We start from the raw sequence: 25,230 nt of genomic DNA on the forward strand, positions 1-25,230 counted from the left end.
TACCCCCTTCCAGGCAGGCACAGGTGCAAGGGCAGCCCTTGACAGTCAAGGCCCAAGTGCAGCCTGGCTCCAAGCCCGCTCAGTGTGCTTTCCAGAACCCGCATGCCCTCCTGGCAACGCAACAGGGTCCAGAAGTCAGGAATGTGCGCTATGTACCATCAGGCTTCATTACCAGTGTCCTAATACATGCTCGGAAGAACTGGAAGCCCCACCTCCCACCAGCCAAGAGGGGCCAGGGTTTAAGGAACAACCTCTTAAGCCTGGCCGAATCCTGAAAAACCGGTCTCCAGTTTAACTTCTTAACTGGGACCCAGGCCCAGCTCTTCCTCCCACTTAGACTAAAGAGACTAAAATCTGGTGACAAAGGCGCTGTGGCCCAGCAGTCACCTCTACCATAGCACAAACCCAAGCTGGCCTGGAGACTCACGTGTGGTGGGCTCGCCTTCCAGAGACAACCAGCCAAAAGAGGAGCTGGCATTAGAGATGTCGGAGAGGGTCCGGCGCGCCAGCACAGCCGGCACCGGCGGCTTAGGGACGTCATAGCCGTCTTCCTCATTTTCTGATCCCTCAGCGCCGGCGCCCCCATGGCCTATGGCCAGACTCCCTTCCCCTAGAGAAAAAAGTGTGTGCTGTTACCAACTTCTTACACACCCGTGTGACAGCTCATGCAGAGAAATCCATCAAAGTTACCGACTCCCTCCCAGGCCAACCACCATGTGAAGCCCTGCGGCTGGAGATAAAAGAACAGAGAAAATGCAGTCTGTGCCAATCCCGAAGCTATGCTCTCCTGAACGGGGCAACGTCTACCCCTGCCAACAGTGACGGCCGCTGACGCCAAAGACTCAGCGCCATTTTATGGCACCTGTTCAACATCGCTATCGACATGTCACCTTGGAGCACCAGCTGAAGAGCCTGTGTGTGCTGCCTTCTTGGACTTTCCACTTGGAAAGCTAGTTGATATGGGAATAGAGTGTTCACCACCCACACACAAAAGAATTTCCTCAATGCTAAAAAGCAAAGAAAATAAAAGGGAGCTGTTAGCACTGCGGGCCCAGGCCCCATAACCCCAAATGTCTCGAGGCCCGGAAAGGATGAAAAGGGAACTTGCTGTGGGAACAGAAAATGAAAGAGAGGAGAACGTTTTGCTGCCCATGGATCAAAGATATTTTGCAAAGGAAATTATTTAAAAGAAGTTTTTGCTAAGATCAAGCTGTCCCAAATGGCCAAATATTACAGGTTAATTCCTATGACACAGCAATGATCTTCCAAGTGGCAGGACAGCTACTCACCGAAGGAGCTGCTCTCCGTGGCTGATGGCGTCGCCTGGGACTGAATATTATACATTGCTTCGTATGTACAGCTATCGATCGGCTGGTCACAGTCACATGCTCTGAAGCAGAAGGAACAGGGCAGATGATCTTCACAATAGAACTCTGTTACCTGCAAACTTATTAACACTCATCTGGTCTTCACTATTCTAGACCCAGAGTCTATCAAGACAACACATACTCCTTTTGCCAGAATCACTAACAAATGTCCCAAGACCGACTCTTCTGATGCATAATAGAGGAGTGTTTTTGAAATGAACATGACCGTGAGGAAGTGTAAGTGGGATCGCCTACAGCTGAAGAGACCAAACACTAGGGGCCGCATACAACCATCCGCTTTAACTCCAGCCGGTGACATCACCCAGGCAGCAGCCAAGCAGGTGAATGGTGTCACCCCTGCTCCCAGGTGGAACTGTCATGTACGTACCGTGAACTCTGGCCGGTCTCCAAAGGCCGTTTCCCATCTGGCTTTGGAAGCCCCAGAGGCCTGGAGGAGGGGGTCATATACTCCGTGTCCTCCTCACTTTCACACTGCTCCCCGGGGAGCAGCTTTGGCACAGGAAGAGGCCTGGAAGAAGAAGAATAAAAGAGAAAGAAACTGAAAATTAACATGCTGCTAAACATGTAAGTATGAAATGACTGTCTTCAACCAGGCCACGACTCAAATCTGACAGAGCGAACGGATGGCACCTAGGGAACTACTCCTCATCCCAGCCAAGAACAGTCGTTATTACAAAAGGCACTAACAGATCTCTGCCCTCAGCTGACCACAGGTGCAGCTGCGCTGAGCTGGGCTGCAAACGGGGGCAGTACTTGATACTCATGAGTCTCCATCCCCAGGTAAGTCGGGAGTCCCCATCCCATATGCTAGGAACCTGTACCGAGTCCCCACTCCAGAATCTACCTACAGTTTCAAAGAGTTTACAGATTGTCAAAAGCCTTCTTGTTTGTTATCTTATAGTATAAACACCTTTTCTCCTCGTTTGATATAAGAACCATCTGAAATAAAAGAGATCAGGTGCCTTGCTAGCTTAACACCAGATCTGAGACCAGACTTACCAGACTTCCCATCCTGACTCCTGCTTCAGGGATCCCGCCATTATACCCAAAGGGCGTACAAGCTCCCACCCAGAAACTTTTTTTTTTTTAAGATTTTATTTATTTATTTGACAGACAGAAATCACAAGCAGGCAGAGGCAGGCAGAGAGAGTAGGAAGCAGGCTCCCTGCTGAGCAGACAGCCCGATGTGGGGCTCGATCCCAGGACTCTGAGATCATGACCTGAGCTGAAGGCAGAGGCTTAACCCACTGAGCCACCCAGGCGCCCCTCACCCAGAAACTTTTGAACTGAAACTTCTACTACTACCTGCCCCGAAACCAGACAAAGACAAAAATAACAAGACAAAACAAATCCACAAAATTGATAAACACACAGGTGTACACAGGCACACAGACACAAAGGCTACTGGGAATGTGAGTTAAAGAGAGCATCTCCCCCATCCCCTTTACTCTGTCCCCGTGCATCTGAAGCAGTCTGTATCTAGTGGGAACACCTACGGGGTTTGCCCGTGTTTACTCAGTGTTTGTTTTTCCCAATTATGAAAGCAGCGGCTAATTATAAGACACTTAAATGCCAAGGAAACCTAACACAGACAATCCCTAAAATATAATCAGAGATTTTGTTTTTCTCATGTCCTCGCGTTACTTTCTTTGCACACGGCATGCTCAGGTTTTCAGGTGGAACTGTATTAGTATCCACAATTTACTCTGAAACATGTCCAAAAAGACAGACTTATGGATGTACAGAAGTACAGACAGAGCAGTGCCTGGCCGGCTCAGTCATGGAGCATGTGATGCTTAATCTCAGGGTTGTAGGTTTGAGCCCCACACTGGGTGTAGAGATTATTAAAGGAAAAAAAAAAAGGATAGACAGAAATGCGTGATAAAACACGGATAAAAAAATGCTTATCAGTAGAACCCAGGCGGGGAATATATGGATGGTCACGGTGAAAATCTTTCACCCTGACTCTATGCTTGACACTTTTCATGTAATAAATTGTTTGTGGGAAATCCCTATAAAGATTAAGGAAAAATACCAAGTATTGGGGAAAATATAGGGAAATGGACACTTTCTTAAAGAGTTTTAGAAATAAGAAATTAGTAAAACTTTTCTGGAGTGTAATTCCCCAAAAATATATAACCAAACATGCATACCCTTGGACTCAGAAATTCCACTTCTAAGAATTTTCTCTAAGAAAATAATCAAGAATATTCACTACAGTACTATTAATGACACTGAAAAAAAAAAAACAGGTTACAACCTATCAATAATAATGTACTGAATAAAGGAACTTTAAAAAAAATATTTGAGAGAGAGAAAAAGAGGGCGAGAGTGAGCATGTGCATACGGTGGGGGGTCGGGGAGGTGAGGGACAGAGGGAGGGAGAGGGAAGGAAGGAAGAATCCTGAAGCAGACTCTGTGCTGAGCTTGGAGACTGATGTGGGGTTTGATTGCATGACCTGAGCCAAAACCAAGAGCTGGACACCTGACCAAGTGTACCACCCAGACGCCCCAGTAGGTGGAAATTTCTGAACCTCACCCACAGTAATGGATAGAACAGCCAGACAGAAGCATGGAGACAGTACTTAAACAACATATAAACCGATCAGCTCTAACAGACATAGACACGACACTCCACTCAATAGCAGCACACGTTCTTCTCAAGTGCACAGGGACAGTTTCTGATAGACAGTATGTGAGGCCACAAATTAAGTCTAAATAGATTTTAAAAGACATGCAAAGTGTCTTCTCTGACCACCATCTCATCAAATTAGAAATCAGTAACAAAAGGGAGACTGAAAATTCTACAAAATTGTGAAAATCAAATAATACACTTTTTTTTTTAAAAGATTTTATTTATTCATTTGACAGAGAGAGAGAGAGATCACAAGTACACAGAGAGGCAGGCAGAGAGAGAGGGGGAAGCAGGCTCCCCGCCGAGTAGAGAGCCTGATGTGGGGCTCGATCCCAGGACCCTGAGATCATGACTTGAGCCGAAGGCAGAGGCTTTAACCCACTGAGCCACCCAGGCACCCCTCAAATAATACACTTTTAAACAGCCAACGGATCAAAGAAGAAATTACAAAGGAAATTAGAAAACACTTAGAGGTGAATGAGACCAAAAACACGACACACCAAAACCTAAAGTAGTGCTATATTTATAGCATTGATGGTTCCGTTAAAGATAAAAAAAGATCTCAAACCAATCTAACCTTACAACTTAAGGAACTCAAAAAGAATCAACCAAAACCAAGGCTCGTGGAAGGAAGGAAGCAATGAAGACTAGAGCAGAAGTAAATAAAATACAGGAACTGGGGTGCCTGGATGGCTCAGTCGGTGAGGCGACTGCCTTCGGCTCAGGTCATCATCTCAGGGTCCTGGGATGGAGCCCCACATCAGGTTCCCTGCTCAGTGGGGAGCCTGCTTCTCCCTCTGCCTGCTGCTCTGCCTACTGGTGCTTGCTCGCTCTCTCTGTCAAATAAATACATACATAGGAGAAAAAAACCCCACAACAAGAGAGAGTAATCAATGAAAACAAAAGTTAGTTCTTCAGAAAGAGCAATAAAACTGACAAAACTTGTCTAGCTTTGTGTCATGATGTCATTATCATAATCTTCATGTCAATATCTAGTTGGATTAAGAAAAAAAGAGAGAAGACTCCAATTCCTAAAACTCAGAAACTAAAAAGTGGAGACATTACTACCAATTCTACAGAAATAAAAAAGATTTTAAGAAAGTATTAAGAATAGTTCTATGCCAAAACAATGTGTAACTTAAATGGACAAATTCCTAGAAACACAGTATTTCCGAGGACTAAATGACAAAAAATTGAGAATCTGAAGAGACTTACAGGAGACGAATTCAGTAGTCCAAAACTTGCCAACAACAATAAGCCGTGTTCCTGATAGCTTCTCTAGTGAATGCGACCAAGCGTTTAATACAAAACGAGTATGAATTCTTTTTTTGGAAAGACTTTATTTACTTGGGAGAGACAGAACGAGAGAGAGAGAGAGAGAGCATCACAGGAGTGGAGACAGAAGGAGAAGAAGGCTCCCACTGAGCAGGGGGATCATGACCTGAGCTGAAGGCTGACGCCTAACTCAATGGACCATGCAGGCATGCCACCAGTTCTTTTCAAATTGCTCCAAAGACCTGAAGAAGGAACACTTTCTAACTCATTCTGCGAGGATGGCACAATCATGACACAAAGCCAGACAAGGACACGACAGGAAATCAACACACCAATGTCCCTTATGAACACTGATGCAAAAGTCCACAACAAAATACCAGCAAAAAGAAATCAGCAGCACTCAAGAAGGATTATGCACCATTATACATCAGTGGGATTCACACCTGGAATGCAAGGATGGCTCAACAAATGCAAGTGGATTAATATAAATACAGCAGGTCAACAAAAGGGAAAAAAAACCCACACAATCATCTCGGTTGATGCAGAAAAGCATTTGACAATATTTAACACCCTTTTAGACAAAAACACTCAACTGAAATAGGAATAAAAGTACCTAAACATAACGAAAGCCATTTATGAAATGCCCACAGCAAGGACGATATGCAATGGTGAAAGACTGAAAGCTTTTTCTGAAGGATCAGGAACAAGGCAAGCATGTCCACTTTTACCATTCCTGAGTACTCAAGAGAGTACTGGAATTTTTTCTTTTTTTTTCCCCTCTCTTTTTTTTTTTAGATTTTATTTATTTTATTTGTCAGATAGAGAGGAAGTATAAGCAGGGGGAACAGCAGGGAGAGGGATAAGCAGGCTCCCCGCTGAGCAGGGAGCCCAATGCAGGACTCAATCCCAGGACCCCAGGGTGACTGGAGCCGAAGGCAGACGCTTAACCGACCGAGCCACCCAGATGTCTCAGTACTAGAATTTCTGGTTTTTTTTTTCTTTTTAAGATTTTATTTATTTATCAGAGAGAGAGACGGGGAGAGCGAGCGAGCACAGGCAGACAGAATGGCAGGCAGAGGCAGAGGGAGAAGCAGGCTCCCCGCTGAGCAAGGAGCCCGACGTGGGACTCGATCCCAGGACGTTGGGATCATGACCTAAACTGAAGGCAGCTGCTTAACCAACTGAGCCACCCAGGTGTCCCTCAGTACTAGAATTTCTAACCAGATCAACAAGGCAAGAAAAATAAAAGGCAATCATATCAGAAAAGAAGATAAATTATCTCCCCGTTTGCAGATGATATGATCTCATATACAGAAAAGCCTAAAGATGCCACAAAAAGGGCACGGGAAACAGTATGTTGGTGTCTCAAAAAATTAAAAATAGGATTACCATAGGATCCAGGAATACTACTACTGCGTATATATTCAAAAGAACTGAAAGTAGGGCCCTGACCAGTATCTGTTCACCCACATTCACAGCAGCATCACTGCAACAGCTAAAACGTGAAAGCCACCCCAGTCTCCACCCACCGATGAACGGATAAGCAGAAAATGGTACGGGAGTCACCCTTTATCTGCAATTTTATCTTCTGTGGTTTTACTTACCCATAGTCAGCTATGGTGTGGAAGCAGATGATCCTCCTTCTGATGTATTATCAGAAGGTCAACAGTAGCCTAACACTACATCCAAATGCCTACATCACCCCCCCTCACTTCTTATCAGAGGCACTTTACCTCACATGACCACGAGAAGGGGGAGTACAGTACGGTATCCTGAGAAAGACCACATTCATACAACTTCTATAGCAAACTGTTCAACTGTTCTATTTTATTTTGTTGTTGCTAATCTCTTACTGTGCCTAATTTATAAATTAAACTTTACCATGTATGTACGTATATATGTATATATGTATGTTAGGAAAAAAAAACAGTGTACATATAGAGTTCAGTACTATCCCTGGTTTCAGGCATTCAGGGGGCCTTGAAAGGTATCCCATGCAGATAAAGGGGGGGCACGACTGTATATACATACACTGGAATATCACTCTGCCTTACAGAGTAAGGAAAGTCTGCCATATTCTACAACATGGACGAGAATATTATAAGTAAATTAAACCAGTCACAAAAAGACAAATACTGTATGGTTGCACTTACAAGTGGTATTTAAAGTAGTCAAAATCCGGAAGACAAAGCGTAACAGTGGCTGCCAGGGGCCGGGGCAGGGAAGGACGGGGAGCAACTGCTCAGTATGTGCAGGATTTCAGTTTTACAAGATGAAGAGTTATGAGCACGGATGATGGTGATGGTTGCATAATATGAATGCACTTAATACCACTGACCCGTACACTTCTAAGTACGATGGTATATGCATACATTTTTAGAGAGGGAGAAAGGGAGAGGGGGAGGGGCAGAGGGAAGAGAGAGAATCCCAAGCAGACTCCACGCCCCAGGTGGAGCTCAGCACAGGGCTCAATCCCACAGCCCTGAGATCATGGCCCGAGCTGAAACTAAGAGTCAAGACACTTAACCGACTGAGCCACCCGGGTGCCCCAAGATGGTGTATTTGGTGTGTACCATACATACTAAGAATTAAGAATCAAACTTAAAAATTGTAAGAATGATTAAGTTTTTTTTTTTTTTTACAGAAGTCAACAAAACCAAAACTGCTTCTTTGAGAAGATTAATAAAATCACTAAGCCCAGCAAGGCTGATCGATGTACATGGACATAGAGAAAAGAGGAGACCAAAACCAAGGATCTCGTTTTGAGCTGATACAAACACAGATCAGCTTATACTTTCTTCCTCAGGCCGCCGTGGGCTCCCTATGCTCTGTGCGGAGGCTGTTGGTCAGCGGGAGCACATCCCCTATGCGGGCTGCGGCTTTGTACTTACCGGGCGGCCAGAGAGTAAATGGCATTGGCCGATGCAGAAGGTTTGATTTTGGGGTGCTCGCACTCTGAACCTGCTAATGGGTTGTTATTCACATTCTGGAAAGAAAAGTGAGAAAGAACCTTCTTAACACGACTCAGTGTCTCCTCTTCCTTCTCCGACCCCGTCAAAATAGTAAGAACAGTAACACAGACCCAAACCCTGCTCTCAACGCCACTCACACATTACTACATCTGACCCCAAAGCAGAGTTACTTTCAGGCTCTGAACAAAGTTTAAATGTCAGGGTGAGGAAGACAGAGATCTAAAAAGAGCCAAGGAAATGGGGGGGTTTTGTTTTGACTCTAGAAGATTTGAGGAAATGGGCTGTGGATACAAATACCCTTTCTAGCTTTAAAAACCTACACCTCTTTCTACAGTCACCAGAAAGCCGGACCTAATTCACTCTCACGAATTAAATGGCCTGTCACTCAACGCCACTTGCAAGTGACCATCCCCCTTCTCACGCCACCAAGCAGCAGCACCCAGTTCATGTGAGGGCTCCGCCATGTTCCAAACTTCACTGCTCACAGGTTTTTCTCCCCCTTTTTTTATTTGTCTGAAGGGGACTGGCAGCATTACTATGTAGTTATACTGCTAAATGACCTTCAACTATTTGTGTAGCACATAAGAAATAACACTGCTCACACACAAGGGAAAGCAGATCAATGAAATGTGCACCAGCGCATTCTCCCTCTTGCTTATTACTTCACGCCATACTCTCCCAAACTCACCTGCCTCCCCCTCATCCTTGAAGGGTCTCCCTCAGAATCAGCACAGCTCACTCTCAACAAGCACTCCAGATCTTTGCTCAGAATTGTACCCCATCCCTCCATGTACCCCCAACCCCAACATCAACTGTCTCAATACCCCCTTTTTTCCTGCTCTTTTTCTCCATAGCTCTCATTAGCATCCAATGTCCTTTTTTTTATTAACTTACCACGTTTGTCTTTACTCCATTAGAATGTAAACTTTGTGAGGGAAGGATTTTTTTTGTGGAGCACACACACAAATGAACCAACAAAAGAACAAATAAGCCTTCCCACCCCCAGGTCTGGAACCCTTAACTCATGCTTATACAATGAACCACTAACCTTCTCTCAATCTACTCTCTTAGCAATCCATTTTTGCATACTACTACTGGATTTATCTCCGTAAACCATCATTTTGCTCATGTCATTCCCCTAAATTTAAAACCTTCAAATGCTCATCTCCTACATAAATTCAAATTCTTTTGGCCTTGATGGGATTTTCGAGGTCCTCCAATCTAGTACTAATGCCCCTTTCTAGACCTTGTCCCTCCTCCGACATACAAAAATTCTGCTCCACTCAAATTACATTACTTCTAGTTCCACAATATACCTCAAGCATCTGTGTCATTGTACTCATGACCTTCACAATATTCACTTTGGAAAGAACACTTTGAATTCAAATGTCATTTGTTCCATAAAGCCCTCATGATTGCTCTATTTGGAAATAATCTCTTCTTTCTCTACAACTTCAATGCTTTCTATTTATAATACACTATATGAATCCAGCCATACATACACACACACACAGACAGGTACACACGCGTACCTATCGCATTATTGGCAAACATGCTTTATCTGTTCTACTCTAGTAGTATACTTCTTGAGAGTATATATACACACGCCTGAGGACAGGGATGTTTCACTGTCTCAGAATCCTGCACAAAACCTATCACAAAACTCTGACCCATTCAACGTCATGCAAAAGTATTTGTTAATAGGCAAAAAAATGTCAGAGACAGGACTCACCATGGAGGTATCCACACTGAATGTGCCTCCAAGCCTGGACACATCCGCTCTGGGTTCCATTTGTGAGGGCAAGGAAAATGGGAGTGAGTGCCTGTTGGTTAATTCTCTGCCTGTCCAGGGGTCACTAGAGTTGGGGGCAACCACTGGTACTTTGGGGATTGGCCGAGGCAGCCATGATTCCCCAAGGCGGCCACAGGGAACAGGGGGCAGTTTGTCTCTGGACAAACAGTCGCCCGGTGTACAAGGCAAGGGACGTCTCTGTGGCCGGGATTCTGCTCCAACAGAATATGGCCGGTCTGGAGGGGGTGGTGGTGGAAGATCTCGAAGTGTGGGAGGTATTGGTAATGGTTTGTCCTTATGAAGGGAGCCAGAAGCTACCTGTAAAGCATGAGGAAAAGTAAATCAATCAAAACCTTCTTATCTAAAAAACCAAAAAACCCCACTGTAATCCACAACGCTATAATCCACAACAAAGAATCAGAAGACTGTAGAAATGGGTAATGTCTTACCTTAGAAGCAGTTCCAAGACCAGAAGCACTGGCAGGAAGAGATACCCGCTGTTGCAGAAGGTCAAGTCGAGGTGGCACTGGGGGAAGGGAAGCTTGTGGGGCCATGGAAAACGGAGAAGGAGGCCGTTCCACCTGACAAACATAAAATTTCCCAATAGGTTATTCTTGTATGAGGGAGTGGCATCTTTCAATTCCTTCTAACGCGTAGACAAGCAAGTACTCTGAACACTGTTACCAATGGGTCAGGCTTCCTGAGTTATTTCTGCGTCACCGTAAGAGGGCGCTCTCAATCACAGAAGTACCACGCAGATCCAAGCCACAGTCAAGTATGGAGAAACGGCTCTGCTATAAGAAGCTTCCTAGCTCACAACTGAAAACAAATATTACAATTTCCACCTCCTCCTCTTCAGAGAAAGAAAAAAATCTTCTCAAGATCAAAAAGAGGAACCCATATAAAATGGAAGGAGCAGACATTAACCTCTCAACAAATCATGTAGGGAAATAACATTTAAGGCACAGAACAATGAGAGATCAAAGATGAGAAATTCTCTGGCTTGTTAGGATAGAACAAAGAAAAAAATAAAGACATTTAGAGGGAAAGAATCAACAGAATGAGTAAAAAGCATCTCAAGTCCTTCTGAAGAAATGTTACTTCAAGTCAGTAATTTAAAGGAATTAATATTTCCCATCCATTTGTGTTCTTAAAAAAATGAGGTGCCAAATTAGACGAAGCAATACATGTATAACCTCTCCCATTTCCGAGCCTGCAGCAGAGTGATGAATGGCTGGTAAGCTTGTCCGGGCAAGCTATCAAGAGATCTGCATAATTCATACAAAATGCTACTTGGCATTTGCATTCTCTCCCAGGGAGCAATACAGATGGAATAGAGGCAAATATGTATTACAAGCACTTACATAAGATGACAGAAAGATACCCGTTCACATACTTAGGCCTATCATTAGTGCTGGGTGGTAAATGAAGACAAAGAAAGCCCTCACCATTAGCTACCTGCTTTTACTCATGCTTAAGGAAAGGGCTGCATGTCTCTGGTGCACGAGTGATGCAGCATGAACAGTGAGATACCTCAAGGCTTAAGTGAGAAAGTTATTAGGATAATTGTTACTTCATCCATTTCTAGCTAGTCACTGTATCTTGCTGATTCTTCCATGAAAGAGCCTCATATCTTTTTTTAAAGATTTTATCTGACAGAGAGAGACACAGCGAAAAAGGGAACACAAGCAGGGGGAGTGGCAGAGGGAGAAGCAGGCCTTCCCCGAGCAGGGAGCCCAATGTCGGGCTTGATTCCAGGACCCTGGGATTACGACCTAAGCTGAAGACAGATGCTTAACGACTGAGCCACCCAGGCGCCCCAAAAGAGTCTCATATCTTGATCTGCCTCTTCATTCTGCTTACCAACCTCAGATCTGATTTATTAAAACCACCTTCTCACAATTCTCCCAAATTCTGGTTTCTTATCTCACCCAAATCCCTTTGCTTGCCATTACCAGCTGAGCCGTCCTCAGACTACATAACAGCTCGTCCATCCATACTCCCACTCTCCTACCAGTCTCGACTGCAATTCCTACCTCCTTGCCTTTGATCAGGTTGTTTCCCAACTGGAAAAAAGCCCTCTCTGCATTTTCTTTTTTTTTAGGATTTTATTTTTAAGTGATCTCTACACTCAACCCAATGGGGGGCTCAAACTCACAACCCCAAGATAAGAGTTGCACGTTCCACTGACTGAGCCAGCCAGGCGCCCCTCTCTGCCTACTACAACCCCTCTCGCCATCTATGGCTCGTTCCCCTTCCTGAAGTGCAGAGGGCTAAGCTAATTACACTCTCTGTGGCTCAACATCATAACCTATCCTTGCACCATTCTTTTATTACAGCAGATAATCAAGTTGCACAAAAAGATAAAAAACACAAGTGGAGAGGAAATGATCATAGAAATACCACAAGAATGGTTCTATGACCAAAGGGACATAAATATCCACATAGAAAGGGTTTACTGCATAGCCAGCCCAGTGAAGGAAAAAAAACCATGACAAACAAGCAAACAAACCAAAAAGCACCCCTGTGTTTTCAAGGAATCAAGCATAAGGAGAATAACCTAAAAGCTTCTCGGATAACAGGAAAGGGGACACCAAATAGCCAAAAAACACTAGAACCTGAAGTGAAGTGAAGCCATAACAATTTTTAGTTTTTTTTCAACCTAGCACTGGGTAACCAGTCAGTCTAAAGGCTGAACAGATATCTAAGGTATCAAACGTCTCAAAAGTTTTCTCCTGGGGTGCCTCAGTGGGTTAAGCCTCTGCCTTTGGCTCAGGTCATGATCCCAGAGTCCTGGGATTGAGCCCCACATCGGGCTCCCGGCTCTAAGGGGACCCTGGTTCCTCCTCTCTCTCTGCCTGCCTCTCTGCCTACTTGTGGTCTCTCTCTCTCTGTCAAATAAATAAAAAATCTAAAAAAAAAAAAAAAAAGTTTTGTCTTGCACCTTTCTGAGGACATACTTCATCCACGAAAGGAAGTAAAGCAAGAAAGAGGAAACCGTGGGAGCCATGTTTCCCATGTCACCATGTTATATACTGTCTACTGTATTTACAAAGTTTAGTTCATAGAAAATTATACTGAGAGAATGTCAGACAGCTTGGTAAGATCTGGTAGTGACAGGTACAAACAGAAAACTAAGGAAACAAAAATAAAGTAATTTGGAGTGCCCAGGAGGCTCCGTCGGTTAAGCTCCAAGTTGTCATTTCGGCTCAGGTCATGATCTCACAGGGTTGTGAGATGGAGTCCTGCATCTGGCTCTCAGCTCAGTGGGGAGTCTGCTGGAGATTCTGTCCCTCTCCCTCTGCTTCTCCCCCTGCCCCCACTCGTGTGCTCACACCCTCTCTCAAATAAGTAAAATCTTAAAAAATATATATATATATATGTATATATAGCAATTTTCCCAGGAAAAGCAGAAGGTCATATGAGAAAACAACAGCAATTACATCATATTGTATTGCTTGGAACAGCAAGGAACAAAATCATTTACACACCAAACAGTGATTCGGGCCCCCACCCCCACCAGGGAAAAAAAAAAAAAAAAAAAAACACCCAAACAAACCACTCAAGTAACTGTAGTGGGGAGATAATCCTTTTCTACAACACCTGAAGTGAACAGATGACAGACACTGAAGAGGCAAGAGAAAGCACTGGAACTATATGGTGTAAAAGGTGCTGAGAACCCACAAATCTGAGCGGGGCCCACAGAGGAGCTGAAGGCAACAGAGGCTGAGAGCCAAGGTTTCTGCCAGCCTTCTAGCAAGTCTTTTAAACTTACCCAATAATCCACATGTGTTTGTCATTTGGATTTTGTAATAAGTACATTCACTGCATTAAAAACAAAACTGCAATAAAACAGCAACAGGGGCGCCTGGATGGCTCAGTGGATTAAGCCTCTGCCTTTGGCTCAGGTCATGATCTCAGGGTCCTGGGATGGAGCCCCACATTGGGCTCTCTGCTCAGTGGGAAATCTGCCTCTCCCCCCACCCCCACCTGCCCCTCTGCCTACTTGTGATCTCCTCTGTGTCAAATAAATAAATAAATAAATAAAATCTATAAAATTAAAAAAAAAAAAAAACATAACAGCAACAAAAAGCACCCACCGAGGGATGCCTGGATGGCTCAGTGGGTTAAGCATCTGCCTTCGGCTCAGTTCATGATCTCAGGGTCCTGGCATCGAGCCCCGCGTCAGGCTCCTTGCTCAGCAGGGGGAGCCTGCTTCCCCCCTCTGTGCCTGCCACTCTGCCTATTTGTGTTCTCTCCCTCTGACAAATAAATAAATAAAATCTTAAAAAAAAAAAAAAAAAAAAGGCGCACCAGCTGACAGCTACCTGGGATGTAACAAGTCAGGCACTAGTCTCATACACCTTCAGGCGTGATTTTAGGACAAACATGGAGATAGGGTGCCTGGTTAAAGCCTCTGCCTTCAGCTCAGGTCATGATCCCAGAGTCCTGGGATAGAGCCCTGCATCAGGCTCTCTGCTCGGTGGGGAGCCTGCTTCCACCTCTCTCTGCCTGCCTCTCTGCCTGCTTGTGATCTCTGTCAAATAAATAATAAAATCTTTAAAAAAAAAAAAAAAAAAGTGGGGATAAATTTTAGTTATCTACTCAAAAAAGTTAAGTATTTTATAACAAATTTAATTCATACAAAGAATAATAGACACCCATGTAGCACCTACTGAACAACTAAGAAATCCAAGAGCACTGACTGTGCAATTCCCATTGCCCCTCCCCTAATTATATCCTTTCCTCCATCAAAGAGTTTAAATGTACATTCACTTTCATCCAGCAGTTCCACTGCCAGGAATTTAAACTACAGACCTGAAAAGAGTATCAGTCTGTGTAAGTCTGGAAATAATGTGAACGTCCATTAAGAAACTAAATAAATTACGGAATGGCCAAGCGACAGCACCATGCACGAAGCTGTTTTTTTCTGTATTTGAACTTCTCCAGTGTAGGTTTTAACTTTTATTTAAATGAGTAAATTTAAAATCATTCATACAGATCAGCTATGGGAAAGGGGTTCCTTTTCTTTTCTTTACAGCCCTACAGCACTTAGAGTGTGGACCCAACATCTACAACAGCGCACGCTGTCTGCGTGTGGTAAGCTGTTCCACCCGCACGCATGCTCTCTTCTCAAATACAACCACTAGCTCCTTGCAGGCCTTTGTTTCAGGTCTCTTATCTCACTCAATACTTACAGCACCCAATAAAGAGCCTCTTACCCAGCATAATGGACACTTTGCAAAAATACTATGTTTATTGTAAACCCCTCAAATATCCCATTAAGGCCAACTCCTCGAAACTTGTGCCCTCAAACATTACAGCAATTCAGTGGGTAGTCAATTATTCCCCATGCATGTTAAAAAAACTTGTTTACAACCAATTTTTTTTTTTTTAGAGAAATAAGGTGATACTACACATAATATACAATTATTTTTTAAACTTAGTATTGGGCAATTTTTGACTTAAGTATACATACACTGAACTCATTCTGCAGAGCATTCCATTATGGGGACTGTAGCAGGCAGAATGAGGATTCCCCATCCCCCAGCCCCAAGATGTTTATTCACACCCTGAAACCCAGAAACTGAACATGTCATTTTACTTGGTAAAAGGGACTTCGCTAAGTATGGCTCTTGAGATGGGGGAATTACCCTGGACTATCTGGATAGGCCCAATCTAATCACATGAGTCCTTGAGAGCCTGTCTGAAGGTTCTAGCAGCGGAGTGCAGCTACTCATACACCCCAACTGAAGACCAGTCCTCTCCTCTATTGGGGAAGGTTGTGTTCTTCGACCAAGCATGCAGCTTTGGGAGGGACGCACATGGAACTGTGAGGGAGGAAGGGGACACCCGCCTCACCAGCCAGATCGGCCGAATCAACCCTGGTGATCAGTGGGGTGACAGATGTTGCAGCCATACCACCCTCACATCCCACATGAGTCCTTCAAAGCAGAGAACCTCAGAGAGAAGGCAGGAGGAGGAGGAAAGAAATCCAAGAGCCAAAGATTGTGTCTGACCATTAGAAGCTGGGATACCATGAGCAGACAGCCAGCAAGGACATGGGGATCTCAATCCTACAGCTGGCAAGGAACTAAACTCTGCCAAATCCAAATAGAAAAGGAACCGGGTCTTCCCATAGGGCCTACAGGAAGAACTACAGACCTGAATCTTCCCTGATCTAGCTGGAGTGCACACATACTGGGGTTCTGACCTTCAACACTGTAACAGAATAAACTTGTGTTGCTTTAAGCTGCTAAATTTGTAGTAATTTGTTATGGCAGCAACAGAATACAAACACATGGATGTATCATAATTTCTTACTGCTGGACATGTGAGTTGATTCGAATTTTTCATTACTGCAAATAAGGCTATAAGAACTGGATCTGGGGGCGCCTGGGTGACTCAGTGGGTTAAGCCTCTGCCTTCAGCTCAGGTCATGGTCTCAGCGTGCTGGGATTGAGCCCCACATCAGGCTTTCTGCTCAGCAGGGAGCCTCCTTCCTCCTTTCTCTCTGCCTGCCTCTCTGCCTACTCGTGATCTCTCTCTGTGTCAAATAAATAAATAAAATCTTAAAAAAAAAAAAAAAGGACTGGATCTGTATCTTTGGGTGCTTATCTGAGGATTTCTTTAGGATAAATCCCTAGAATTGGAATTGCTAGTTCAAACTGGGACCATTAATGCATTTTGATGGATGTCAAACTGTCCTTCCAAAAGATGGGCTAATCTGTACCCACATCAACACTGAATGCGATGCCTGTTTCTCCACAGTAAGTATTATTCATCTATAGAATTTTTTTTTAAGATTTATTTATTCATTTATTTGACAGAGACAGAGAGAGCAATCACAAGTAGACAGAGAGAAAGGGGGAAGCAGGCTCCCCACTAAGCAGAGAGCCTGATGCGGGGCTCGATCCCAGGACCCTGAGATCATGACCTGAGCCGAAGGCAGAGGCTTAACCCACTGAGTCACCCAGGCATGCTCATCTATAGAATTTCATGAAGAGAAAAGGGTAATTTTAATTTCAAATAAATAAAGCCAGGAAAAATCACTTATCTTAGTATTCAGCTTCCCTAATACTCCAGGAGTTACCAATAAATTTTCATCAATGAACAGAAGAAATCTATGTGAGAACATATAAAACTTTATGTTTAGAGATCAAGTTTATGCTTTAGAGAGAAAAATAATCTCTTTTTAAATTTTTTATTTATTTGAGAGAGAGCGAGACAGCATGAGGAGAGAGGGGTGAAGGGAAAGGCAGAAGCAGACTCCCCGCTGGGCAGGGAGCCTGACGTGAGACTTGATTCCAGAACCCCAGGATCATGACCTGAGCCAGAGGCAGACGCTTAACCAACTGAGTCACCCAGGTGTCCCTCAAACTACTCTCTTAAAATGGACCCAAAGAACCTGTTATAAGGGGCCAAAACTAAAAAATCTGTCCACTTCAAAAAACCAAAAATGTACTACTGCTCATTCCAGTCTTCCTCAACTACCTGCTATTGATAAAGCATAGATTTATTAATTCCTATACTAAAGTTGTTTCAATTTCCAAACATTCAAAGTAATTGCTATGTGCTCAATTTTGAATAGTAAATTACAAATGAGACATGGCTCTTGCCTTCTATAATTTATAATATACCAGGAAATACATTTAATAAACTATTACGAGGTATTAAGTTCTATGGCAGACATACTCAGTGTCTCAGAGACATCTGGGTAGACCTAGAAATGATGTGTATATAAACACATGGGAACTGGGGGGTGGGGGAAGCAGGAACAGTCTGGAAAGGTGTTCTAGGAAATGAAAACTCAACTAACTTATGAAGAAACTACCAAGACAGGGGCACCTGAGTGGTTCAGTTGCCCTCAGCTTCGGCTCAGGTCGTGATCTCAGGGTGCTGGGATTGAGCCCCACTCAGCAGGGAGTCTGCTTGTCCCTCCCCCTCTGCTCTTTCCCTTGCTCACAAGCTCCCTCTCTAAAAGAAATTTTAAAATTCTTTAAAAAAAGAAAAAAGAAACTACCAAGACAAAAGCACAAAGAGATTTTAGTGGTTTGGCCTTGCTGGACCACAAAACATAAAGCAAAAAGGATTTTAAGGGCAAAGTGCAGGAGGAAAGGAGAATTGCTTAAAACCCATTAAGTAACGAGAAGTCATCAGAGTATGAGGCAAAGGAATGGGATGGTCAGGTTTGCGCTGAGCTCTCGGGTGCTGGCAGCGGGGCAAAAAGACGATGATGATGGCCTGAAATAAGGCAGTGGCACTGAGGACAGAGAGGAGGAGACACACTGGATCCAATCATTTAAGAGATTAAATCTATTCCTTTTCCTGGAGGCAGGGGTGGTAGGGCCAAGGGAGAGAGCAAGCGAGAATACCAGACTCCCCGCTGAGCATGGAGCCTAAAACTGGGCTTGAGCCAAGGACCCCAAGATCATGACCTGAGCTGAAATCAAGTCAGACTCTCAACCAACTGAGCCACCCAGGGGCCTCCCCAAATCCATTCTTTCCATCTACCACGTGTCAGGCAGTAAGGTACTATTATAAAAGAAGGCTGCCCATAAATTTATATAAAAATCCTCCACATTAGAATCTTCTGTTTGCCTTGTATTGCTTACCATCTTCAAAGGACTCCCTTCCTTCTAATTAGTCAGCAGATCCCTGTTTTACCCTACCCACCGATGTTACAAAATTTGATCCTATCTTTCTTAGTCTGTATGTTTCCTCTCTTTACTAGGGCCTTTCCAGTTTGCTTAGCTTCTACCTGGTACCTCCTCTGCCACCCTCCAGTCACTTTGGTCGCCATGTCCTTGGTTACTAACAGTGCCTCTCCCCTCTGCAATCTAACTTTCCAGTGCCAGGACCCCCGTAGGAAAGAACACCAGAACACCAGACCCCACTCAGAGAGGCACAATAGGGCCTCACTGTCATATCGCCTCTCATTCTCTCCAAGCTGAGGAAAGCCCAGTTCTAGGACACAGAGCATGGGCCTTGAAGCCAGAACGTCTGGCCACAGCTATGTAATTTTCAGCCAGTTCCTTAACCTTGCTGTACCTTGGTTTCCTCATCTGCTAAATGAAAATAAGAGTACCTACTCCTGGGCTATTTGAGTATATACGAGGACAGGATTACAAGAGTTAGAAAAAGGGAAGTACTCAGTATGGCATCTCTCACATAGTAAATGCTCAGTAAATAGTCAGCTACTATTGCTTCCTGCGGTCTGGATGTCATCAAATGCTCTCTATTCCTTTAGAACACAACTCACAGTGGAGTCTGCCAGTCTCTGAACCTGAAGTCTCACCTTCGCACCAGCCAGTTCCTTCATCATAAAGAGAGAATCATCAGCTCGTTCATCATCGTCGTCCTCATAATTTGGGGAGGGAGCTCCCTCGGCGCCTTGCCTCAGTAGGCTGCCACTTCCTCGAGGGTCAAATGGATCGACCACAATGGGCTCAGTACCTTTAATTTCACATCGGCAGAAAGGACAGCCCTGACCTTCGGATTCCTGCAGAGCAAACAGGAGACGGTCAAAGGCTCATCTGTAAGTATGGACAATATGGAAATACATTTCCTAAAGATGAAAAAAGAAACCAGAAGCTTAAAACCTCTCCCACAAACCAAACCATCCTTTCTCTCCATAGAGGATACAAAACGCCCAGTTCCTCCGAGGACTACACAGCAGAGCACACGGTCTGGAGCCATACCTGCCAGGATGTGAGACAGGACGTGCACATGAGGTGTCCACAGGGCTCAATTTTCACATCCTTGTCGTTTTCAGCGCATATTTTACACAGCTGGAAGGTGGAGCCCATCTCACAGTATAATTCATATTGTTCCTTTAATAAAGAAAAATTGAAGAGACTACTTAGCCGAGAGCGGTATCTGTCGAACAAATGAATGACTGCAACCTTCAACTGACACTGGGAAAACTAGACTGTTACTCCCTCCACAAATTTGGCTTATATGGAAGTGCCCCAACAGTGGTCACCATTCTCTCACTGACACAGAAAGCACACGGTCTTGTCCTATTTCAGGTTTTTTAGAGAAACTACACACACATAAATCCACTAGGCTAGTCGATGGTTTAAAACCTAAGTGTTCCAATCACTCCGTAGTGCTCTACCATGAGTTGTGTCGAGGACAAAAGCTTGTCTCCAGAGAAACGGTGAGGAGGTAAAACAAAATTCACCTGGGTCACTTTGATGTGGTCTTGGGGAGTTGGTTCACATAAGCCTGTCAGGTCGGGATTCTGATTCCGTCCATCTGGAAACAGATAGCTGTAAAAAGAGTAACCGGCCTTGGGGTTTTACTAAAGACAATTTATAACTGTTGGCTAATGCAGACAAAATAATAGCTGGGCATTCTCTCATCTAAAAGGGCAACTGTGTTGGGGTGCCTGGGTGGCTCAGTGGGTTGGTCATGATCCTGGGTACTGGGATTGAGCCCCGCATCAGGACCTCTGCTCAGCAGGGAGCCTGCTTCCTCTCTCTCTCTCTCTCTCTCTGCCTGCCTCTCTGCCTACCTGCGATCTCTGTCAAAAAAATTTTTTTTAAAAATCTTTAAAAGGACAACTGTGGGGGCATCTGAGTGGCTCTGTCAGTTAAACGTCCAAACTCTGATTCCAGTTCACATCATGACCTCAGTGTGGGGAGACTGAGCCCCGCACCATCAGTTTCACACTCAGCACAGAAGTCCGCTTGAGATGCTCTTTCTCGCTCAGCCCCTCCCACGGCTCATGCACACTCTCTCAAATACATAAATAGGCTACTTTGCATAAGGTACAAAGGTAAATCTTTGTATTTATCAAAGATAAATACTTCAAAAAATAAGTAACACAGAACAGTTCCAAGAAGATATTCTCCAAACAATGATACTCCTTCTCTAGGCCACAAGGCCACAGGCTTTATCTTTAAACTAAGTGGCTGACAAACTTTTTCTGTAAAGGGCCACACAAATATTTTAGACTTTGCAAGCCATAGAAGTATGTCCCCTATATTCTTTGGTTGTTATTGTTTATAGTAACCCTTTAAAAAGGAAAACCCATTTTAGTTCCAGGCCATACTGCAACAGCTGGCTGATGGGCCATAGTTGGCCCAACCCCTATTTTAATCTATGGATAGCCATAAAATAAAAATTATTAAATTTATTTTTATTTTATTTTAAGTAGGCTCCACACCCAGCGTGCAGCCTGACACAGGGCTCGATCTCACGACCCTGAGATCAGGACCTGAGCTGAGATCAAGAGTTGGACACTTAACCACTGAGTTACGTCGGTGTCCCCAAATTCTTAATTTAAGCACCATCTGTTTTTGGCCAAAGGCCTAAAATGCCCTTGTTTACCGGCTATTTAACATGGAAAGACAATAATTCAAAAGAAATGTAACAAGAAGCAAAGCAAGCCCCTGAGACCAGGTACCAGGAAGCCCAGAGTGCCGGCCTGCTCTGATACGTGGGGAAGCACTCCCTTCAGCCCCAACGCTGCCGCAGAAAATGGACTCTCCTCGTTGCTTTAAAACACAAGTAGCTTTCTAACAGCTGGTCAACTGCTAGTATTTTTAGTGCCTACCAAGCGATAATCAGTTTGCGTTCCCAAAGGAATAGCATTCTGGAATAAGTAAGAACTTACTTATCAATATTAGCAGAGATTACAAAAGCCCAAAGACTGAAGAAATACTGCCAAACCAAAATGCTTAGAGCAGATGAAGGCCACTGAGCCTGCTCTTATTAAAAACATCTAAGCACTCTAATGTGGGCTAGTTAAATAACTGGTAACATTTCCTGCTAAATGGCATATTTTCAAATATAGATTTGGAAATAAGTTAACATCTGGAAAAGGAAAAATAAACAGTTTACACATGGTAATAACTAAAGCACTAGAGAAAAATCATTTCACTCAAAGAATCCTTTTAAATAACAACAAAAGTCCTACAGAACCTGAAGGTTAAAATAATACAACCTGTTAATATGTTTCTTGAATCTTCAGTCCTGAAGACACCTGGAATCAAGTCACTGATGATTTAAGTTTTATAACCCCTAAATTCCTGTATTCCAGCAAGGGGCAAACAGCAGATACTCACAAGCCTTCCCTGAAGCCATCAATCAGGGCTTGGAAGAGAGGTTTATTGTGAGGGATCGTCTGCAGAATGTTCCCATCAGCAGTGACATACCCAATAGCCCACTGACCCAGACGAGTGCAACTCAGCCGGAAAATGTAACTGAGAACAGAGATGAACAGAACATTTTATATGCTTTTGTTAGGGTGGAAGGCAAGACAGAGACAAAAATCAAACGGATCATCAATAATAGATTCTACAGTGACTCCAGACCAAAAGCAAAAAATACAGAAGTTCAATTCTTAAGTGGCTTGAAAGCATTTATCAAATCCTAAGATCTGCATAAGTCAATTCTTCTGGTAAACAGACATCAATCCCAGTGCAACAATGGAGCTACTGGGAAACTAATCCAAGATCACCTTTCCTCTATCCTGGCAGAGGTCACAAAAGCATAGAATTCAGGAGAATAAACACCTTTGCTTCCCAGCACTGACCTGCCCGGTTTGTGAATGAACTTCTGGAGCCGAGCTTTCACTTCATCGTATGTCAGGAAAGCCATGTAACCAGGATGAGTTACAGCAAGACTGTTCCAGTTCCTGAGCAAAGAGGACCAGGGCTAAGGGAACAAGAGCTCGATCAGACCACTTAGCTCAGGACATCCCACCATCCTCAGAGCAAGGAAGAACAGAAAGAAAACCACCTCAATTCTCCATTCATTGTCACAAATTTTCAATTATATGGTTACTTTGAGAGAAATATGTTTGAGACGTAAGAAATCAGAAAAGAGGGGCGCCTGGGTGGCTCAGTGGGTTAAAGCCTCTGCCTTCGGCTCCGGTCACGATCCCAGGGTCCTGGGATCGAGCCCCACATCGGGCTCTCTGCTCAGCGGGGAGCCTGCTTCCTCCTCTCTCTCTCTCTCTACCTGCCTCTCTGCCTACTTGTGATCTCCATCTGTCAAATAAATACATAAAATCTTTAAAAAAAAAATTCAGAAAAGCTAAGAAGAAACAAATATATGCTTGTAGAAAGAAATTTCATTATAAAATGAAATTCAAGACATTTTACAGAAGTTCTAAGCAACAGCAAGGCCCACGTGTACAACTAAAAAGTTGCAAATAAAGGCTTACACCAGTTGGCATACACATATTATCTTTACAGAGAGAAAGAAATGAGCTCTTTCTGAAGTATCAATGCACATTAATAATAACAGTCAAGAATTTCAATACAATAGGAGAAAAAGCTGGAAATGTACATAAATGTCCAGCAACAGGAAACTGATTAAATAGGTCATATTACACCCATCTTCTGGGCATTCTACAATGATTTAAATGATACAAAGAATATTTAAAAGAGAGATTATAAATGTGAGGAGAAGAAAGCGCATTATATAGTTATTGTGTTTAACAATAAATAGATAAAACTGAGTAGTGAGGGTTTTTTTGCTTATAATCTCTACACTGACTAAAAATACTTTTGTATTTTTACAAAATGCACCTGGGTGGCTCAGTGGGTTAAAGCCTCTGCCTTCGGCTCAGGTCATGATCCCAGGGTCCTGGGATCGAGCCCAGCATCGGGCTCTCCGCTTCATGGGAAGCCTGCTTCCTCCCCTCTTTCTGCCTACTTGTAATCTCTGTCTGTCGAATAAATAAATAAATCCTAAAAAAAAATACTTTTGTACAATATGTAAACTTGCAAATGTTATTTTTTTAAAGAGCTCTCCTTTCAGGAAAGAAGCAACTAGTTTAGCCAACATTTTAGTATCCTACCTGAAAGAGTCGTGTGAAGATGTCAAATTCAAAAACTGAAATATAATCATTGCAGGTCAGATCAATAGTGGATTTCAGAGCCATGGCCTCGAGCCCGGAGCTGATGGGATGCACTTCGTGAAGGGCCTGTCGGAAACTCTTCCAAGGGACTATAGTCCTAGATGGGGGAGCAGGGGTGAAAGGGAAGGCAGAGTGAGGTAACAGACAATGCTGTGCACTGCCATAATAACCAAGAAAGCCACATTAAGGTCACAATATCAATTTCAATTCTCTTAAAGAAGTTAAGTTATATTTTGGATTGAGAACAGAAAGGGAATAAATATTTCTTAACTTTCTAATAAGGAAATTAGTAATAGAGAAATCTTTTTCCACTATTCTTTGGCAATATGTCATAAACTAATTCCCTTTCTCATCTTTCTTCACACATCTGTTCTCTTTAGAGAAACATGGAAAGAGAGAGATTACTCTTTTATATAAATGTCATCTGAGGCCAGGCCTTCACTAACTTAAAAGCTTACATTTAAACTAACTTTTTAAAAGCATATAAAACATCCTGAGTTCTTTGAGGAACTCATAATCACAAGGCCTAGACAGGAGGAAATAGTCTTAAGACACAGGAAGAACACAGTTCTGAAAGGGAGGAGGAATAAATTAGTAACATAAGAATGATTAAACCCCAGATAAGGCTAGCACAAGACACTATGGGATTTCTATTTCTCAAGATCTTTATGTAAACACAAGCTCACTGACTCTGAAAAGTTTATGTACTCACTGCCTAGAAATTAAGAGATAAAGTGGCATTTTGAACTCTCCTAAGGAGTTATTAAATTAAAAGGAACAAAGTTAAATTTATTCCCATCCTCTTTAACAAAGTTTTTAAATCACCGATTATTCTGTATTTTACATTTAAGCATATTTTTAAAAAGAAGGCATCTAAAGGGAAATTTATATTAGGATCTGTATGTACAACTAAAAAACTGTATTGCTAATTTTTTTTTAGTTCCCCGATCCAAATTTCATAGGCTATACAAGAACATTTATATTAATACTTAAAAACAGAAGTCTAACACATAAATCTGTCTATATAATTTAAAACTTCTATACAACAAAAGACAATATGACAAAGTAGAAAACTAGCCACAGACTAGGAGAAGGTATTTGTAACGTAAGGTAACTAACAATCAGTGTCTTTCAATAGGAAAAAGACAAGTTACTCAGTACAGAAATGGACAAGTTAGGAACAGGAACAGGCAAGTCAGAGTAAGAATCCCAACTGGTCATAACTGCGAAAAGATGCTCAATCTCCTTTGTCATTAGGAATAGAAAGCAAAATATGATACCCAAGTCACACT

At 43.2% G+C, this 25,230-nt stretch overlaps 1 protein-coding gene and 1 non-coding gene across 2 annotated transcripts in view; both read right to left on the bottom strand.

Moving 5' to 3' along the window:
- CBL (Cbl proto-oncogene) overlaps positions 1 to 25,230 on the bottom strand; it is an 84,290-nt gene that overhangs the window by 8,793 nt on the left and 50,267 nt on the right. Inside the window, exons 4-15 of the mRNA XM_059415529.1 lie at positions 23,879 to 24,035; positions 22,607 to 22,728; positions 22,137 to 22,274; positions 20,249 to 20,336; positions 19,764 to 19,895; positions 19,361 to 19,564; positions 10,512 to 10,643; positions 10,003 to 10,380; positions 8,190 to 8,284; positions 1,756 to 1,896; positions 1,290 to 1,390; positions 428 to 610 (exon numbers count right to left, since the gene is read on the bottom strand). Of these exons, the coding sequence (XP_059271512.1) occupies positions 428 to 610; positions 1,290 to 1,390; positions 1,756 to 1,896; positions 8,190 to 8,284; positions 10,003 to 10,380; positions 10,512 to 10,643; positions 19,361 to 19,564; positions 19,764 to 19,895; positions 20,249 to 20,336; positions 22,137 to 22,274; positions 22,607 to 22,728; positions 23,879 to 24,035 (1,871 nt within the window). The remainder of the gene's footprint in view (positions 1 to 427; positions 611 to 1,289; positions 1,391 to 1,755; positions 1,897 to 8,189; positions 8,285 to 10,002; positions 10,381 to 10,511; positions 10,644 to 19,360; positions 19,565 to 19,763; positions 19,896 to 20,248; positions 20,337 to 22,136; positions 22,275 to 22,606; positions 22,729 to 23,878; positions 24,036 to 25,230) is intronic.
- On the bottom strand, positions 8,778 to 8,905 carry LOC132009533 (small nucleolar RNA SNORA19). Its single transcript, XR_009401998.1, has one exon. It is a non-coding gene; the product is annotated as a small nucleolar RNA SNORA19 (small nucleolar RNA).

The sequence above is a fragment of the Mustela nigripes genome, chromosome 1 (genome assembly GCF_022355385.1).
Source record: "Mustela nigripes isolate SB6536 chromosome 1, MUSNIG.SB6536, whole genome shotgun sequence".
Lineage (NCBI taxonomy): Eukaryota > Metazoa > Chordata > Mammalia > Carnivora > Mustelidae > Mustela > Mustela nigripes.